The sequence below is a fragment of the Gobio gobio genome (genome assembly GCF_949357685.1).
Source record: "Gobio gobio genome assembly, chromosome: 20".
Taxonomy (NCBI): Eukaryota; Metazoa; Chordata; class Actinopteri; order Cypriniformes; family Gobionidae; genus Gobio; species Gobio gobio.
Genome location: NC_137113.1, coordinates 39,118,917 through 39,140,336, shown reverse-complemented (window position 1 = coordinate 39,140,336; position 21,420 = coordinate 39,118,917). Strand labels below are relative to the sequence as shown.

Genomic DNA, 21,420 nt, shown 5'->3' with positions numbered 1-21,420 from the left:
AAACATGAAAAGCGCGTAATAGTATCAAACTGCAGACCGCAGCGCTGATGAATGGAAAAGAAGGCAGATTCTCAAACGTGATCAAAGATGATCATTCAGCGCATATTTAAATAGAAAAAACGATTAAAAACCTTACTGTAAACAGCGCGGAGCCCGCTAGAAATTTTACATTCGCAGAATGTTTTCAGAACGTCCCCGCTGATGTCAAGGATGTCACGTAGTAACGTTCCCAGAACGTTCCGAGACGGTCATGATGTGGAGTTCTTTAAAGGGTTCGGGGACATTATTTGGAGGACCTTCACAGGACATTCTCGGAACGTTTAGGAGACCATATATTATTTGGAAATGTTATGGTCCCAGAACATTCTCAGAACGTCCCTGCTGGTGTCAAGGACGTCGCCTGGTAACGTTCCTTGAACGTACCAAGACGGTCATGATGTGGAGTTCTTTAAAGGGTTCAGGGAGACGTTATTTGGAGGACATTCAGGATGTTCTCGGAACGTTTAGGGGACCATATATTATTTGGAAATGTTATGTTCCCAGAACATTCTCAAAACGGCCCTTCTGGTGTCAAGGACGTCGCCTGGTAACGTTCCTAGAACATTCCAAGACGGTCATGATGTGGAGTTCTTTAAAGAGTTCGGGGACTTTATTTGGCGGACCTTCACAGAACATTCAGGACATTCTGGAAATGTTTAGGAGACCATTACTATAGGACGTTCCCTCTATACTACATACCCATAATATAGGACCTTGTAGGGGACCAACCTTGAATGTTATTTTTTGGTCCTATTTAGGTCCTTCCGTCACGTTTTCAGAACATGTTTGTGTGAATCTATGTACACTGCGCTGCTTTGCAAATGAGGGTCAAAACTTTTTTGTACAAAAGTTGCTTCTCAAAGATGGATCAATACCAACCCTTCGTGATCCAACTTCATAGCCAAACACGCAAGTACTGCACTTTACAGTATAATGTGTGTTTGCAAATCGCCTTTCTGAATGTGCTAATGTGACTAAAGATACCATTGTCTCTTACTGTATTCACAGAGACCAGAGCTTGTTATTTTTAGGCCAAAAAATGCGCACCGCCCATACAATTCAGAAGTGCGCTTTTATTGCTACTTAAAAATAAAACTAATGACATAGCTCTGATCTCTGTGAATACAGTCAGAGCCTCAGAGGCAATGGTAACTTTAGCCAATTTAGCCGTCAGCGTGCTAACAAGTAAAGGCGATTTGCGTACACAAAATATAACGTGCGGTACTTACATGTTCTGAATATGAAGTTGGACAAACAGTTGGTATTGATCCATCTTTGAGAAGCAACTTTTGTGCAAATCCTGTTTACTGACCCTCATTTGCAAAGCAGCCCAGTGTACATTGATTTACTCAAACATGTTCTGAAAGCATTCAGTTAACATGATGTAAGGACCTAAATAGGACCAAAAAATAGCATATAGGTCCTGCAAAACGTAATGGGAATGTAGTGTAGAGACCACTGCTCTGAACAAGATATGTTGCAGCGCAGTTCCAAATTAAACATCCCCATCTGACTAACAGGGAACCGTATGAGAACGTTTTGTTAACATCCCAAATGTCCTCTTTGTAACGTTATATAACGTAATAACCAAAAAGGAACGTCAAATCCTTTTTGGTTATTCGATGGTCACATAGCAATGTTACAAAGAGGACATTTGGGATGTTCCTTAAAGTCATATAAGGAATGCTATTATATGACTAATAGAGGACCATGTGGGAACCTTCTGTTAACATCCCAAATGTCCTCTTTGTAATGTTGCTATGTGACCATATGGTTCTACCATACACCGTCTGGTGCTACTTGTAAACGTCATCAGTGATGATCCTGGGGTCAACAGGTGTTTTGGGTCTTTAATCAACAGACACCCTCGCCCGGGCGACCCTGCCGGGGGTGATCAGTCACCGGCCTGTGTCCAAGTGGCATGCTACGCCACGGATCCACAGCCATCGTGAGGCTTTTTCAGCAGCCTCTGAGATGTTCTTTATGGCTCGTCTTCACAGTTGTCCTCTTACTCCAAGGAGTTTGAGTGTTCGGAGCAATGGCTGCCCAGCAAAGCCCCTACAACCGACCTCTACCGGCTCGCTGCTTACTTTCCAGCCGCTGCTCCTGCACTCCTCCAACAGCTCTGCATACTTGGCTCTCTTGCGCTCGTTTGCCTCCTCCAATCTGTCTTCCCGCGGTACAGTAAGCTCCACTATGACCACCTTCCTAGTAGACTCTGATGTTATTACCACGTCTGAGAGTGGTCGTGATGTGCTTCGGAAGCTGTCTTCCCAGGTCCACTTAGAGGTGCTCTTGCATTGGAGAGGAGCCCACCTAGTGAGCGTAGCTGCCGTTGTGCCTTCTCCCCAGCTCTGACAAAGGAGATGGTATGCTTGGAGGGATACTGACACTTACTGTTCTGTATCGCTGCAGTAATTGTATCTTCCAGAGCCCTAAGGACCTGATCATGGCGCCAGCGATACCGCCCATCCCCCAAAGCCTTTGGACAGCAGCTGAGTATATGCTCCAGTGTGCCACTCCTCTGGCACAGTTGGCATGCTGGAGAGTCTACCAAGCCCCAGCGGTGCAGTTTGGATGGGCTAGGAAGAAGGTCATACACCGAACTGATGAGGAGCTCCACAAGCTCTGAACCACTGCGCATCTAGTTCCTCATCAGTAGAGGACCATGTGGGAACGTTCTGTTAGCATCCCAAATGTCCTCTTTGTAATGTTGCTATGTGACCATAAAATAACCAAAATGGAACGTCCCCCTAAAGTCATATAAGGAACGTTATTATATGACCAACAGAGGGCCATGTGGGAATGTTCTAAATGTCCTTTAGGGAACGTTGCGCAAGGTCGTGAGAACGTCCCCTGCTATCTGGCGAGTAATAATGTAATCTCCATAAGGGGCTATTGAGCACCTCCATAGCCAAAATGGCATGATCCTCGTTTCATAAGATTCGACTGTGAGATTGGTAGTCAAATCAGGCTCCTCCTATCGAAGCATCAAACCTTTGACTATTCGGGGTCAGCCCTAAATTACACAATTTACTAATCAATTAAAAATTTATTTTACCTGTATGATATTACGCTGGACTAGCATGGTTTGGGAATTGAATAGATGATTGATTTAGCTACGGGCGCCGTCTTCTAGTCAGACGTGGGAATTCATTCAGTGCGCGACTCTCACAGTGCATTATGGGTTTTCTCTAGCCATTGAGCATACATCAGTTGTACACTCGTTATTGCGGTGCATTGTGGGATTCAATGAGTGCACTCAATAATGTCCACTATGGTTTTGAAGACCACTACAAATGGCTGGCCCTTCAAATAATGCCATATTTAAAGGAACACGCCAACTTTTTGGGACTTTAGCTTATTCACTGTATCCCCCGGAGTTAGATAAGTCCATACATACCATTCTCATCTCCGTGCGTGCCATAACTCTGTCTGACACACTCAATGCTAGCCTAGCTTAGCACAAAGACTGGAGGTAAATGGCTCCAGCTAGCCTACTGCTCAATAAGTGACAAAATAACGCCAGCATTTTCCTATTTACATGTTGTGATGTGTATAGTTACATTGTGTACTAAGACCGACGGAAAATGAAAAGTTGAGATTTTCTAGACTGATATGGCTAGGAACTATTTTCTCATTCCTGTGTAATGATCAAGGAACTTTGAGCCGTACCATGAGTGCAGCGGCGCAATGATATTATGCAGCACCTGATAATAGTCCCCAGCGCTCTCTGTGCAAGCAGATTGTCACGTTGTGTAGCAGACCCTGTCCGAATGATGGCCAGACTTTACTGATGTTTCATGGAGTTTATTGAAACCATTTGATCTCCAAACTCTCTTGAACTCTCTCTCTTCATAGCATTATCATTAACATACAGCGAAATACACAAAAATGCTCATTACAGATGACAGTAAACAAGAACATACACACCTTATGCCTTTTCGGGGGGTGCTTGACAAACTGCAAACTTTAAATCTGCCAAACCACTCCGATGAACCGTGAGCTCTCATTATCTTTCCGTAGACTACAACATCCGTCACAATAAAAGTTCCTACTTATTAAGACAGATAATGCAGACCTTAAACCTATTTAAACACACAGAAATGTCAAAAATGTACACAAAAAACAAATTATAAGATAAATCACAATGAAATCTGTTACACGTTGGTTATGTTGATGGAAGTTAGCGTATTTTCAGGTGTTGCATAATATCATTGCGCTGCTGCACTCATGGTACGGCAGTAAAATTCCTTGATCATTACGCAGGAATGATAATATAGTTCCTAGTCATATCGGTCTAGAAAATCACAACTTTTAATTTTCCGTCGGTCTTAGTACACAATGTAACTATACACATCACAACATGTAAATAAGAAAATGTTGGCGTTATTTTGACAATTATTGAGCAGTAGGCTAGCTGGAGCCATTTACCTCCAGTCTTTGTGCTAAGCTAGGCTAGTGGTGGGTGCATCAGACAGAGTTATGGGACGCACGGAGATGAGAATGGTATGTATGGACTTATCTAACTCTGGGGGATATGGGGAATAAGATAAAGTCCCAAAAAGTCGGCGTGTTCCTTTAAGGGTATATGGGGCGATTTCGGACACAGCCATTGTCTTATTTTGGGAACAATACAGTAAATGTCTCTGCTTTTTAAGCCCTCCAGAACGATTTTGTCTGAAACAAAATCTTGTTTTTTTCCTGCCAAACATAATTTTTTTAAACACGATTATGTGATAAAAAAAAAAAAACAACTAGCAATGTAGCAATCTGATTGAACCTTGTGATTTCCACAAGTTTTTTCCAGTGTTGTGTGCAATATGCATCAAATGCTGAGAGAATAAACTGTGGGCATCCAGGAGTGTGAGGCTGAGACCACCCTTGTTATTGACACATGGTGGCCACACATCAAATGTTTTGAGCAACAAGGAGTAAAATGGCCAAAGTCTGTTCATAATTTTTGAGAAGGTTATGGTGTTTATGAATAGTTTCCTGAGGCCTTTCCACAGTCTCATAAATCCATTAGATCCTGTTTTGGTTTGTTTCTTGGCCAATCACAGAAAAATGAGTAATTCTGTTTTCTCTCTGAATGTAGTTAACTCTGTAGAATTGTTTGTTCTCAGGGCTTCCAGAGATTCCTCCATTGCCTCTGGATAGCACGTCTTAGTGGTAAAGCAGGGCTGATTCAGCCGGTGCCTGCGGTTTAAGCAATTTTCAGTCAATCTGCTCTGAAAAACTCCCCTGTAATTCATTGGATATAAATAAACACGTCACATTTGTCTGGATTACAGTAGACATACATTTTAAAGCTTGGCCCAACAAGACTATGCCTGCATCTCAAAATGTAGGTCATGTTCCTGATCCAGAGAAATATGAACTGAAATAGTTGTAGATGTCTATCAACTACTGCATTTTGTGGTTACAATGTCTTTAAAGGACATCCAAATTTGCTGATGAACAAGTCTATATTTTGTTGTTTAATTTAAATCAAATGTTCTTGGCAAACAGTTTCCTTGTTAGTTTCCTTGTCTCATGTGAATTAGATTCAGCAGACGGTTTTATACAAAACATCTTACCGTGAATTCAGTGCATGCATTTTGTGTGTGTGTGTGTGTGTGTGTGTGTGTGTGTGTGTGTGTGTGTGTTTTGGCAATCTAATCCGTGACTTTGCCATTGCAAGTGCCATGACCTACAAGATGATCTATAGGAAGCTGTAGATGGGATACACTTCATTTAAACCTTCTAAATGTAGTATTATGCATCGCAAAGTTTATTAAAATCCTGCATAAACCTTTGGAAAGTAGTAATACATTGATTTTTCTACAGAGGTGACTTGCTGCAAATGGACAGGAAAATGACCCCCGCCCTGCCTAAATTGCACAGACATTTTTCCAACCAAGGCCATGTGGAAGAATGTGTTGATATGAATTGCTGATTTTGTTAATACGCCAACATAAGTGATTCCTGATGTTACGCTTTTTCTGAAATGTCCCATTCTTCTCCGCAGCTGCCACGGAGGGGCGAGTCAACGGAGGTGAGGACTTCTTTCAAAAGGTAAAGAAAACCACATTGCTTTGGCAGCCTCATTCCGTGGTAGAAAATAGGTTAGCATCATGTTGCATGTGTAATTATTTCTGCCGAAGGACAAACTGCAATCAGTGCTGCACGATACAGCAGTGCAACAGTTTTGCGCTACTCAAGCCTCAAAATACTACTACTGTGGTAATAGAATAAATGCGGTGCTACATCGTTAAATGCACAGTGTGTATTTGCTCTGCCAAATTTGAATCGAAATAGAAGGTGCGTATTCAGTATTCAGTAACATAATGCTGCTCACTTGATTTTTGATGTGCCTGTTTGAGCTTAGCAAACTAATCTTAAGATCTTATGACAGCACTTTATACTCTTCATACTGAATATGAGCATATTTAGAAAACACAAGGACTGTGTTCGAAATCACCCCATATACACTCGTTCACTATTGCCTACATTACTCCACAAATACAGTCCAAATATAAACTGAGTGCGCCGGAAGGGCTGCCGCGTTTGCATAGTTTGTGCCTGCTGTTTAATAATCATTTGAAACTTAGCAAACTGGCAGCCTCAGTAGTAATGAAAAGATTTATCTTGAACTGTCATGGAAACTAGCATGAATAAGTCCCCATGAAATCAAAATTGAAGTGTTTTGTATGTTAGCCTTACTGTTATTGTGTTCTCCAAAACAATGACAAAATTCATTTAGAAGATATAAGCATTCAAAACTTATTCTCACACCTTTTGATGACATCACTCTGCACTTTAGCTTCTCATCAGATTTTCTGTCCAATCAAATGCTCTCTAGAATCTAAAGCGCCCCACCCACTACATTATAAACAGACGCTGAAGCTGTGGCTAAAATCTGTCACTTGTTCACACATTTACTATTTTCTACGTGGTGAATGGCACATAGTGCACTCTATAGTGGATAGGGAACGATTCAGACAATGTAAATATGCTTTCCATTGGGAATGAAGTCGGCGCAGACCAGAAAATGTATCGGATCCCTTCAATTCTGCACAGAATGCTATTTTTTTAAGCGATATGGAGGAGATTAGGAGGAGAAACGGTTAGTGATTAGGAGGAAACTGTACCTTTACTGGGCTGTGATATAAACAAAATGCAATTGGCTATCTTAAATAAGGGGAGGAGCTGTTCGATAAGTCCCGCTCTGTCTTCCTGTTTCAGTGGAAATTACGTCAACACACAACCCTCTACAATGCGAGTAAAACACTCGCATATGCAAGTAAATCGTCACTATGGGCGATTAAATTATATCTATCATTAGCCATTGGCTAATACATTCTCAGATTGTACTCGCCAGTGTGTGTTAGATGCTAAGAATAAGTTTAGCATAGATATATTTTTACTCGCTGAATGAGCGCTTGAGAGTTTCGCTCTCGTCAAGCGATCTATACGATTTCAAATCAGCTCATCTGACGTACCGTAAACTCTAGTGTGAAGAACTCCGTCGCTTTGCTGAGCGCGCCTCTCTTACGCAAGACTTACATACCATGCAAAATCGACAAGCTACATGTTAACAATATTCTTTGTTGTATTTTCCTGTCAAAATAACAGAGTTCATTTGGAATTATTCAGCTTTTAAGCACAAGCAGAAGATATGCCGTAGTGGGCGTAAGTAATGCACAAACGGCAATCTCATTGGCGGGCGCTCATCTTTTCTTGTCCCTGTTTTGATTTCAGCAAATCAGTTAGAGCGAATGCTGTCAACTTGATTAATATTCATGAACCCAGCAGCTCATCAATCCTTAGTGCGTTGTATATTGTTTATTAGTAATAGAATTAGTAGTATTATTATCATCATCTTTTAATAATATAATATGATTACTATTATCTTTTTTTTTTTACAGAAACATCTTAAGAACCAAAGTTCAAAGTTCAGTTAAATGACAAATATGCATTCATACATGGTTACCAACAGTTTTAGTTCTAATTACTAAAGTTCTATCATTAAATAGTGCTTGATTATCATAATATAATAACATAGTCTAATGCTTGATTGACTAATGTTAAGCGTGTACGTTCAGATCATTGATCAGTTGACCAATCATTGATTAGTGAAGTCATCATGTCACTGCAGCTGCTGTTAGAAGCTCAGGTTGCTATAGAAACAGTCAGTGTTCTAAGACACGCGTTTAGGATTGCGTATGCGCATTAGCTTTGTCTAGGCTGAAAAATGCAGTTTTTATCTTGATTCAAGCATTTAAAAACAACATTTATGAGACTTATGAGACAGATTTCAATTCATTGATGATTTCACATATGAAATTTAATCGTATGCTTGGCAAAACTTGGTTTTGGAGAATTTGATGTTTCCCCATTCAAAGAGATAGGAGCTGCACTTGCATGCCCGCGAGGCGTTTCAAAGATGGCAGCCAAGTGAAATTACTTATTTTATGTATGAAAACAGATATTTTACATTGCAATAATATTTTACAATATTACTATTTTTACTGTATTTTTGATCAATTAAATGCAGCTCTTTTGAGCATAAGAGACTTCTTTCAAAAACATTAAAAAAATCATACCAACCCTAAACTTTTGAACAATAGTGTACCTATTTGATTAATTATCAACATATTGAATAAAATATTTTTACAAAAATATTAGAAATTAGTAAAATATTATAATGAATTCTGAAGGATCATGTGACACTGAAGACTGGAGTAATGATGCTAAAAACTGAGCTTTTCCATCACAGAAATAAATAACATTTATTCAAATATAAACTAATAATATTTCACAATATTACACTTTTTACTTTAAAAGTTTAACATTAAAAATCTTACCGACCCCAAACTTTTGAAATGGTAGTGTAATTGATGCTTAATTATCACCATATTAAATGTTAGAATAATCCAACACAACATACAGTAAGTGATATATGTGATACTTTAGCCGGCAATGCTAAACTCTGCCTGTTAAAAAATCTGGATCCTAAAATGTCAAAATAATTGAATTCAAATTCAAAAAGTGTGCACTGTGTGATAAATCACCTTTACTTCAAGAGCCTAGTCGGTGACTCCTGACACACCTTTCGCCGAAGGATCCTCGAAACAGGTCTACAATCCGTTTATGGCCACGCCAAAACAAGCACACTTTGCGTATTTGGATTCAGTGGGGTAGAATGGCCTTTAGGGCGAACACTTGCCGGTCTAATTGGCAGGCTGTGAATAAATACAGGCTGGAGAAACCAGACAGCTCAGGACAGGAATGAGACTCAGCACCTGAATCAGAGCATGCTGGCCTTCAAAATAAACACTCTCGCAGGCAAGTCGATATTGGTAAGAAATCCGGCACATGTCAAAGTTTCATGTGTGCTAACCTGAAAGGTGTGTGAAAATAATCAGACCCTGTTAAGAGAGCTTGGAAAGGGCCTCGGCGAGCCTGTTCTGGAAGATACGGCTGGCTGCACCTTAAGCCTCGGGCTGCCACAAATTTGGGTAGTCGCAGCTGATGCAAAGCTTCAGAAACGCCAATTGCTGCTTTTCAAATAAACACAACCTAACATATCACGAACAGTGTTTTAGCAATGGCCATGTCCCAAATGGCAGCCTAAATGTGGATTTGCGGTCACACGGACTTTGCTCGCGTGCGTCCGTGAATTCCTTGCCACCATAGGTGGTCATCATGCCAAACAGGAAAATCCATCTATTCACTAGTCGGCTTTCACAGCAGCTTTGCATTTATAAATCACACTTGTGCCAGCTATTCCAACTTCAATTTTCATAAAAAATGCTTTTTTAAATGAATATTTAAAAAGTTGTTGGAAGCTTAATGTGTGTGACGTTGAATCATGGTACTGTGGTGTAGTTTGTTTATAACCTACGTTTAGCTTTTTACTTCTGGCGATTGTATTTGGCTTCAAAATTCAAAGTTGTGTGCACTTGTGAAGATTTTTCATGATGAAAATGTAAGAATCATAATCTTTTGTGGTTACAGATCTTATTATCTGCGATAATCCCAAAGCCAAAGGGAAAATCCTGGGTTTTTGTCGAGGGAACCAATTTTTCATTTTAGGTTTCGGACGTTTCACTTTGTACTTCTGCCAATTGTATTTGGCTTCAAAATTCAAAGTTGTGTGCATTTGTGAAGATTTTTCATGGTGAAAATGTAGGAATCATAATCTTTTGTGGTTACAGATCTTATTATCTGCGATAATCCCAAAGCCTATGGGAAAATCCTAATGGGGTTTTGTCGAGGGAACCAATTTTTCATTTTAGGTTTCGGACATTTAACTTTTTACTTCTGCCGATTGTATTTGGCTTCAAAATTCAAAGTTGTGTGCGTTTGTGAAGATGATCATGATGAAAATATAAGAATCATAAACTTTTGTTGGTTACAGAGCTTATTTTCTGCGATAATCCAAAAGCCAATGGAAAAATCCTAATGGGTTTTTGTCAAGGGAACCAATTTTTCATTTTAGGGTTCGGACGTTTCACTTTTTACTTCTGCCAATTGTATTTGGCTTCAAAATTCAAAGTTGTGTGCATTTGTGAAGATTTTTCATGGTGAAAATGTAAGAATCAAAATCTTTTGTGGTTACAGATCTTATTTTCTGTGATAATCCAAAAGCCAAAGGGAAAATCCTAATGGGTTTTTGCCGAGGGAAGCAATTTTTCATTTTAGGTTTCAGACGTTTAACTTTTTACTTCTGCCGATTGTATTTGGCTTCAAAATTCAAAGTTGTGTGCATTTGTGAAGATTTTTCATGGTGAAAATGTTAGAATCATAATCTTTTGTGGTTACAGATCTTATTTTCTGTGATAATCCAAAAGTCAATGGAAAAATCCTAACGGGTTTTTATCGAGGGATCCAATTTTTCATTTTAGGTTTCGGACATTTAACTTTTTACTTCTGCCGATTGTATTTGGCTTCAAAATTCAAAGTTGTGTGCGTTTGTGAAGATGATCATGATGAAAATATAAGAATCATAAACTTTTGTTGGTTACAGAACTTATTTTCTGCTAAAATCCAAAAGCCAATGGAAAAATCCTAATGGGTTTTTGTCAAGGGAACCAATTTTTCATTTTAGGTTTCAGACGTTTAACTTTTTACTTCTGCCGATTGTATTTGTCTTCAAAATTCTAAGTTGTGTGCATTTGTGAAGATGATCATGATGAAAATTTAAGAATCATAAACTTTTGTTGGTTACAGAGCTTATTTTTATGCAAATAATCCAAAAGCCAATGCAAAAATCCTTTCCTTTTTTTCTCGAGTGAACCAGTCTTTTATTTTACATTTCAAACGTTTAACATTTAACTTCCGGCGATTGTATTTGGCTTCAAAATTCAAAGGTGTGTGCATTTGTGAAGATTATCATGATGAAAATGTAAGAATCATAATCTTTTGTTGAGTTTATTTTCTGCAATAATCCAAGGGCCAATGGGAAAATTATATTGGGTTTTTGTCAAGGGTATAAATACAGTACTTTATTACAGTAAAAATCCTGTATATTACTAGCTGTAAATTTACGGCAATTAGTTGCCAGGAATTTCCTGTATATACTATAAAATACATTTTTAACAGTGTATCAGAAGCATGCTCACAAGTGCCCCTTTTGCAGCAGTTATGCACATTCTGCAAAGCCTGCACTGTGGACGAATGCTCAACAGTCCATGAAGCAAAGTGTAGACTTTGAGACGGGCGCTATTTATCATCTGAATTAGTGGTGATATTTCTTCTGAGAAATAACACAGTGTATCTCCTAAGGAACCTTGTAAATGTGATTTAACAAAAGATAAGAGTGCTATTTTGCTCACGTCAACATACTTGTGCTGAAAACAAATACTTTATCTAAACACACTATGTAAGAATGTGAAATTCAGCCTGTACCCAGAGACATAGATGAATTCATGAAAAATGACCTCAGGAATTATCTCACATGCAGTGTGTTGAAAGCAACAACAAATCCCTTTACAAAGAGTGTTTTTTAGAAATGGTATTTTAAAAAAAGGAAAGCATATAATCTGTCTTTTGACTGAGGAGAATATTTATGCCGACTCAGCGCCCCACGCCCCAAGAGCATGTCTTTGGTAGAGTGATACCAGCCTGCTAAAATTTCACACGTTTTCAATAACAACATTGCGTTCCTGTCCATCACGGCGGCTGCGTTTTCGTGTTGGAACCATCGGGTGTTCCGTGATTTTGCACAAAGATGGGATTCAGCCCTTTTTCCTTAGACATTTCTCTCACGCTGAGAGCTCTGATCAGGTAACGGCAAAACCTCAGGAAACCTTGCCTCATCTCTCTGAAAGAATGCAGCAGTACTTAGAGTTTTTGTTTTTAATTAGAATATTTGCTTAGCTATTCATCTAAATTGTCATTTTGTAAACTTATTTCTTGTTGTCAATGCCAACAAAATAACTGTTTATTGCTGTATGCTTTTTTTTCTGTACAGAAAGAGAGTTTCTATGATTGAATCTATTTGAGGTTTGTCAATGCAAGCATCACTATTAGGCCTAACTATAAAAAAAAAAAATTGCAAGCTTTCTACCTGATCTAACCATTACATTTAGTTTAATAAAAGTTAAGAAAAAATTATTTAATATATTTGATAATGTACCAAAATCACAATATGGCCATGAGGCATATATTTATATAATATAAAGGGCTCCCTGTGCACTGTACAAAATCCAACTTATGTTTTGTATGACAAATTCAGCTTTTAAAGTTTATTCAACTATTTAACATAAAAAAAGTTTGTACAACTAATTGATCCTAAGTTAACTTTTTTTTTTTTACAGTGTGGTAATAAAAAAAATTATAGTTTAATGTTTGAAAATTAAGAAATTAAGACTTGTTATTATATTTATTTTATAATATTTTAAAGTGAAATATAACAATAAGTAATATTTCCTTTTTTTAGTATTTTTTTATTTGTAAAATAAAAATAATATATTATTTTTTATAGCCATATTGATATACAAGCACAATATTTTGGACACATTGTGCAGCCCTATAAACAAGCTCATCAAACCTGGATTTAAAAAAATATATATTAGCGTATTTTAAATTGCGATCACAATTTCAGGACCTCATGATTTTGGACAGGCTTCTGGGACAGCGTAACAGTTTAATAATCTTCAACAAAATAGAGTGAGCTTTGGTGAGAACTAAGCAAATATTTACTTTACAATAGTACTATCATCAAAAGTGGAAAAAGGGTTGGTAAAAAAGTACATTTACACACAAACTAACCACCAAACCATAACTTTCAGAAGCCATATTTATTTTTAGCTCAACTGTCATAGTATGGAATGGAATTGTGGGATATCATAGGCAGCCAAGGATACGTCTATGCTGCCTTCAAAAACTGAAGGCAGCAAGTTCCATCATTACCAATAGAGTTCAATGGAACCTGCGACCAAAATTGGCTAACAATGCTTTTGGGAAACACACCCCAGATCAAGGTGTCGAAGGAGACAGGAAGTAAAGCTAACATCGGACTCAGGTGTGCCATGATGTCTTCCTACCTTGGAATGCATCCTCCGAAGGCAGCGTTTTTCAGCTTTCGGATGCAGCCACTAAAACTTCCAGGCAAGTGTGTTAGAGCTAGTAGGAGCTAAACTCTGCAAGACGTTGGCCCTCCAGGAGCAGGATCGCACACCCCTGTCCTAGATGATCATAGAAGCTCTTCTGACTTAAAACACTCACAATGCCATTGCAATTCACTAATGAACAAGCAGAAGTCAATCAGCAACCCCTAGCGACACTGCTTACACAAGGTATTAAAGGGTTAGTTCATCCAAAAATGAAAATTCTGTCATTAATTACTTACCCTCATGTCGTTCGACACCCGTAAGACCTCCGTTCATCTTCGGAACACAAATGAAGATATTTTAGTTGAAATCTGATGGCTCCGAAAGGCCTCCATTGGCACAATGCACGTTACACTCTCAAGACCCTTAAAAGGTACTAAAGACGTCGTTACAAAGTCCATCTCACTACAGTGGTTCTACAATAACTTTATGGAGTGACGAGAATAGTTTTTGCGCACAAAAAAACCCTAAATAACGACTTATATAGTGATGACGATTTCAAAACACGGCATCATGAAGCTTCGAAGCGTTATGAATCAGTGAGTGGATTCAGCAGTTTGGATCGCCAAATTTCAGCAGTTTGGCGGTTTGACACGCGATCCAAATCATGATTCGACTCACTGATTCACTGATTTGAAGCTTCATGATGCCGTGTTTTGAAATCGTCATCACTATATAAGTCGTTATTTAGGGTTTTTTTGCGCACAAAAACTATTCTTGTCACTCCATAAAGTTATTGTAGAACCACTGTAGTGAGATGGACTTTGTAATGACGTCTTTAGTACCTTTTAAGGGTCTTGAGAGTGTAACGTGCATTGTGCCAATGGAGGCCTTTCAGAGCCATCAGATTTCAACTAAAATATCTTCATTTGTGTTCTGAAGATGAACGGAGGTCTTACGGGTGTCAAACGACATGGGGGTAAGTAATTAATGACAGAATTTTCATTTTTGGGTGAACTAACCCTTTAAGATGCGTTTTGGTAGATTGGATAACACGTGGACGACGCTAAATACAGGTGTAAATAGGGTCTAAAATGTTTTGAGCTTGTCCACTTTCGACCACTTCTAGAGGTAGTCAAGTGTAGACTAGACTAGAGACCCTAACCCTACTCTCCGCCTACTGACCTAATGCGTAAACATTATGGGAAGCACGCTAGCCAGAAGGGGTTTGTTGGCTGGAGACCCAAGTTTGGTTTGAAGATGAAAAACGTGCCAAGCACAATGTTCTCTCAGCCTTCCTGATTTCTAACACACTCTAACAGCGTTCAGCGTGGTCTTGCGACTATCAGAGCTGAAACGAAAGCTGACGGTCTACATATGTTTTCCCGTCGTCTCTTGCCGCATTCATATGTAAATTGCGTTAGCTTTTTTTGTCCATTAGATCTAAAGATCTAAAAAATACAAACTTACATTTACCTGCCCATAGACCTCCCCTCAAAGAAATTCGGGACAGAAGTGGTTGAAAGTGGACAAAAGAGACCAAAGGAAAACACCAGGTGTAAACGGGTATGTCCCCCTCGTCTACATGTGATCCGATCGACCAAAACGCATCTTAAAGGGATAGTTCACCCAAAAATGAAAATTCTGTCATCATTTACTCTCCCTCAAGTTGTTCCAAACCTGTATCTTTGTTCTGCTGAACACAAAAGAAGATATTTTGAAGAATGTTTGTAACCAAGCAACCATTGACTACCATAGTACGGAAAAAAATACTATGGTAGTCAATGGTTGCTCTATCTGCTTTGTTACAAACATTCTTCCAAATATCTTCTTTTGTGTTCAGCAGAACAAAGAAACTCATACAGGTTTGAAACAACTTGAGGGTGAGTAAATGATGACAGAATTTTCATTTTTGGGTGAACTATCCCTTTAATACCAGGTGTAAACAATGCCTCTGACACCATTCACAATACCCTAGCATTGTGGCGAGACCGGCATGCATCATTCAGAAAATGTTAACATATGTTTTAGTGTAGTTAGAATATCTTTTACACATATTTAGACAATGAAATTAATGGATAATTGTTCGGCTGGCATTTTTTTCTGGTGTGGATTACCATCATCATCGTTAACTCATTTTATAAACTCTTTGCCCCTTTAAACCCTCCTAGTTGTTTATAGAATGAGGATGAATTGTCAACTGTTGTAAAGTTATTTGTCAACAGGCTGATGTGGAATTTTGGGAGGGAAATGAAAAGCAGGTGCATGCTGGCTGGAGCAACTACGAATAGCCTCAACTAGTAGGGCGGGCATAACAAGTAAACATGGCACTTGTACTCTGTACAAAGAATTGCATTGTACTCGTTGCCACAGTTTAATCTATTTCATATTGGACTTTTTAATAGGTCTGAAATCTAAATCCTTCTGGGGTACTTTTATTGTTTATTTTATGTTTATTGGGAAAGTAGTGAAAATTCTGTTTTTATTCATTCATCATGTCTTTTTTATGAAATTCATATGACTTTCTATCTTCCGTGGAACACGAAAGGAGTTATTTTGCAGAATGTCTAAGCTGCTCTTTTAAATGCAATACAGGTTAATTGGAATCATGGCTGATAAGCATCATTTTCACTGCATTATTTAATTAACTATTTTGCATTTTCATAACATATTTTTGTAGGCCAACCCAGAAGGTGGCACCACCCTGATTCCCTCAACAAAAACTCAACTGGATTTTCCATTGACTTCCATTGATTATTGTAGAAAATAAGCTCCGTGATCAACAAATGTTTGATTCTTACACATTTTGTTCATCATGCATTTTGAAGCCTAAGTACAATTGACCTATCGGTAAGCCCCACCCCCCTTAGTTACTGTTGCTAACTCGGACAAACAAACGGAGTTGCTATATCTTACAATGTACACCTGTCAGTGTGAAAACCTTATCCCAAGATGTTTTTGGACACAGAATGTAGCGTATACCCCGTCTGAATGATGGCCAAACTTTACTGATGGTTTATGAAATAACATGTTTTTCACTCAATCATCGTAAGAGCTGAACAAACAAACAAAGCATAAGAAGTGCGCATTAACGTCTCATTCACAAACTCTCTCTCTCTAGCCCTCTCTCCGTGGCATTACCATTAACATACACAGCAAATTACACAAAAACACTCACAGTAAACAATCATATACATAGACCGTATGCTTTTCGGGGGTGCAGTTAATAACTGGTGAACTTTGTATCTGCAAAACAACTCCGATAAACTGTGTGCGAGCTCTCCCTTCACTACCCGTAGACTATAATACCCATCAAAATATGAGTCCTCCTTATAAGACAGAGAATGCAGACCTTTAAACATATCTAAACTCACAGAAATAAAATGGGAATAAAATAAATATGGTGAGAGATTAATTTGGAAGCAATGTTTATAGATCTCAATGCAAACGGGAGAAGCCTCTTGTTCCGATCGCAGATGATAACATCCAGGATCAACACTGTTCATGTACCGTAGGGTAAGATTACATAAATTCACATTTAATCAGTTTAATATGGAGAGATGCACTGAAATGTAGACTTTCGTGTTTCTGACCTACACCATTGCATGAGAACAGTTAGTTATAGTTAGTCAGTTTGTACGTTAGCAGGGAATTACTAACTTCAATAGTAACTTAATGAGAGTACGACAACTAGAAAATCCTCTCAGGATCCCTGGAATCAGTGTTGCAGTACCTCAGGCACGACGTTTACCATGTTTGTAGCATAAACACCATCAAACCGATGACAACTTCGGATTTTCCCATGTTTCTCTATGGCGCTGAAACCTAAAGATGTCCGAGTTCCGGTCCCAGCGCAACTGATACTCAACTGCCATTGGCTCATCGGCGTTCGATGGAAGGGGCTTACCGATAGGTCAATTGCCAGAGCTAAATGTTGGATATAAAAGACTATACGACGGTCACATGATTTCAGCGTCACTACCATTAAGCTTCCGATAACTCTTCCAGTATTTATTTTAAAACATTTTCCCTGAAAGTTCCGGTTATAATAGTTTGCAAGAGTGTGATTATAAACACAATAAAAAGAGCAATTCCAGTAGGGTCCTCACACCATCGGTACTCAGGCCCTAATAAGGGTGTAAAAGGGGACTAAAGAGTAGATGAGTTTACCTGTTTTGCGTGATGATGTTTTAATGTCCCTGCCAACCTCTGTAGTCCCATTTAGCCACTTGTTAGCAAGCGACTTTTTCAAGACAAATAAAAGCTTTAAAATATCAAAATGGGGTCTTACCAAAGTCCCTTTCAAGGAAAGTCTGTTCACTCGGCGGCCATATTTGTAACGCCTCCGGGCAGTTATTTCGGACATTCAAGACCAAGGGCCCTATCAAACACCCGGCACAATGCAATGCCAGGCATGTGTTTTTTGCTAGTTTCAGCCCGACGCAATGATAATTTTCACGTCCAGCGGCACTTTATTTAAATAGCAAATGCACTCACGCCTATCTGTTCGCCCATGGGTATACTGGTCTGAAAACAAGGTGTGTTCAGGCGCATTGTTGGTGCATTGCTATTTTGAGGCAACTGAAAACGACTGGTCAGGTCAATAGCGCAGTATTTTTTGTGTTATTTAAAGGCCACGTTAGTAATATGCACAACGCGCGTACACTCTGCATATTACACACACAGGGAAGCACATCAGCACACAAACATTTTTAAACATTAAAAATAAAAGGATTCCTCTCTGGAGAAGCGTTCATTCTTTCAGCTCGCAAATTCCGCCATGTAAATAGCGAATCCGACATTGTGCAAGCGCAACTGGCTTTAAAAGGTCCCATGGCATGAAATTTTCATTTTATGAGGTTTTTAACACTAATATGAGTTCCCCTAGAAATTTTGATAGGTGTAAACCGAGTTCTGGGTGTCTTTCTGGGTGTGAATTAGGAGAAAATGGATTCAGTTTATCAGTCGCGATGTCAGCACAGGCTTTACAAACAGACTTTTACCAAATGGATTCAACAGCACCGCCACAAACAGTGAGTAACAGTGTTCATTATTGCCTGATCTGTGATCAGTGATTTCAGATGTGTAGCTAAATATTCAAGTTCACGCAGACTTTCTTTCGAAATCGTTTAATACTGTTGTTTATGCATCAGCGAATCAAGCCAGTGACTAAACGATCAAATTCACAGCTTTTCTGTTAGTAGCATGAAACAAATCTGTTATTTAAATGATTAAACTAGAGAGTGATCAAAGAACACTGTCTTTATAATGTTTGGAGCTGTGAATCACACGTAGCGAGTGTATCTGCACACTTGTCCAAACTGCCGTTATAATGAATGACACTGTTATGCAGCACAGCGAAGCTCTTACTGTATTCATGTTGATGTCGTGTTTGCTGTTAGTTGTGGTGAAAGCATTTTGTGAGAGAAAACGCGCTGCAATGACGAGATCACTGCATTCACACTATCAACAGACTGACTGTGTACTCAATGCTCATCACTGCAGCTTTTCATGTGATAGGAATAGATCATAAAATAATGCTATAGTCAACACTTTGTCGATTCGTTCATCTCGACTGTGATGGTAAAAAAAACGTAGTTTAGGGTGTTAGAGGGGTTCAACATGTTACAAAGTTCGTAGAATACGGATGAAGACGACAGGTTGCGTGACTGGGACTCGTGTTTATTCAGAACTCTCAGATACAAACAAAATAAACTCTCAATAGCGCTCTCAACAACTCGGTACAATAAAACTTTCTCAGCAATCTTTATCCAGCTCTGCGTCTCTCTGGTCCATCTCTCTCTCTCTCTCTCTCTCTGGCTGTGCGTGGAGATCTTGCTAAACCACGCCCCCTCCGCCACATAATCTAATACTCATTTCAAATGCAAAGATGTCAGCCAATCACAACAGTGGGCGTTTTCACTGAAGTCTCACAGCAGACACGCCCCTTGAAACAGAGCATTCAAGCCAGAGGGCTAATATCAGTATAGAAAAATGCTTTTTATTTCTAAATTATGACATTTTTTGATGTAAAAACCATACTAACAATATAAGTACACCTCAGGAAACATTATAAAAATAATAAAAAAAATCCATGCCATGGGACCTTTAAAGGGAATGGGAGATGAGACACCTGTTACCCTCAAAACACACCCATGACTCATTAAGAGACTAGGGACAACCTTTTTGGACCATGCGCCTGGCGCACCGACCGTTTTTTTCCATCGTTAAACTAGTAAATGTGGATTCGGACACGCCCTAAGTGCACCTGCGCCATGTGCTTCAGAACATGCGCACAGATCGTTAAAATGGGGCCCCAAATCCTATCTATTTGAATGGGGGAATCCTGGAATCTCAAAAACTGCTTGCCAAACTCACAATCAAATAACATATTTCTAATCAGCAACAAAATCTAACATGAACTGTCCCATAAATGTTGTTTCCTATAATCAAATAGTGTTAAAAAAGCTTATTTTTCAGGCTAGACGAGCCATTGCACATGTGCAGTCCTAAGTGCGAGTCTTAGAGCGTTAGAGAATTTCTAACGGCAGCTGCAGTGATACAATGACATTACCAATCAGCGATTGGCCCTTTTACTTTAGAAGGCGGGACTATTACGCGTTGCAGTTTCGCCCATTCATAAGTAAAGGGAGTGAACCGTTTTTCTGTATCTATAGTCTTTGCTATTCACTGATGTATTTTATGCAGCAGAATGAAATAACAACTGATGTTATTTCAGGCTTTTAACCAAAAACCCATCCAAAAAAAAATCCATTAACTTCCCATTGATGGAACCCATTAACGGAACCGGAAGTGCTACAATGTCAACTCGTTTCTGGGTTTTGGCCCACAAAAATGTCATCCCTATTGTTTGGCTTCAAAAGACTATAATGCACAAGTCATATGGACTATTTCATGATGATTTTATCATGTCCTTTTGCCGCTTGACAACCCCTGGTCACTATTCACTTTCATTGTATGAAAAAGAGCAACATGAACATTCTTCAAAACTTCTCTTTTAGCGTTCTTCAGAAGAAAATATGTCATACGGGTTTAAATCAACAAGGCTGTGTAAATTATAACAGACTTGGGTGACTTATTTTGTTTATTGTTCTGTAAATTTGCATCGGTGATGTTCTCAGCCTTACCTGATCCTTCTTGTTTTTAAATTCTTCACGCCGCTGAATCCTTGTTTTTGTCTACAAAAACATTTGGACGGATTCCCCTTCGAGTCCGAGTTTTCCTACATGTCTTCTTTATTTGACAAGATGTCATGAATTATAGAAAAACAAACACCATTCGTCAGTCGTGCAAGATGCCAATCTCAACGATGCACAGGGTGAACAACAACATGGAGCACAGTACGCTGAAGCCGTGTGCTCATGGAAACACTGATTTGGGCCGTTTCCTAGCCCTCCACCCACAATCCCGTTCGCTGGATGTGACACACAAGCTGTGAGGTAAGCCTCCGTGTGCTGGCGCGATGGATCAGACTTCTGGACCTCAGCGGGTGTTTGTGCCTCACACAGATATAAGAGAATCTGTTTGCGACAGGGATCATATGGAATTACTCTGCGAGTTTGTAATATTGCCAGGCTTTCCCCGCGCCTCATGATAGATGACTTGACTCGCTCTTGCTCACTGTCTGTCTGCCTGATTTCCGCTAAGTGTAATAATGAAGTGCGCTGGTTGGCCAGATTTATTTTTGACCTTTCTACCGCACATTTTTCCAAAACAAAAGGCGAGGGATTTTCCCAAGCCTGGACCATGGTGTATGAGTGTGTGAGGTCGGAATATTATTTATACGTTCTCGTTAACTCGAATCGAAAGAGAACTGTTT

At 39.1% G+C, this 21,420-nt stretch overlaps 1 protein-coding gene across 2 annotated transcripts in view; it reads left to right on the top strand.

The window, feature by feature from the left end:
* Positions 1–21,420, top strand: part of bicc1 (BicC family RNA binding protein 1) — a 155,832-nt gene that overhangs the window by 33,352 nt on the left and 101,060 nt on the right. Inside the window, exon 2 of one of the 2 annotated variants that reach the window (XM_079801377.1) lies at positions 6,050–6,096. In XM_079801377.1, coding sequence (XP_079657503.1) covers positions 6,050–6,096 — 47 coding nt within the window. Of the gene's footprint in view, positions 1–6,049; positions 6,097–21,420 lie in introns of those variants that run through there. The other variant, XM_079801378.1, reaches the window with a different exon arrangement.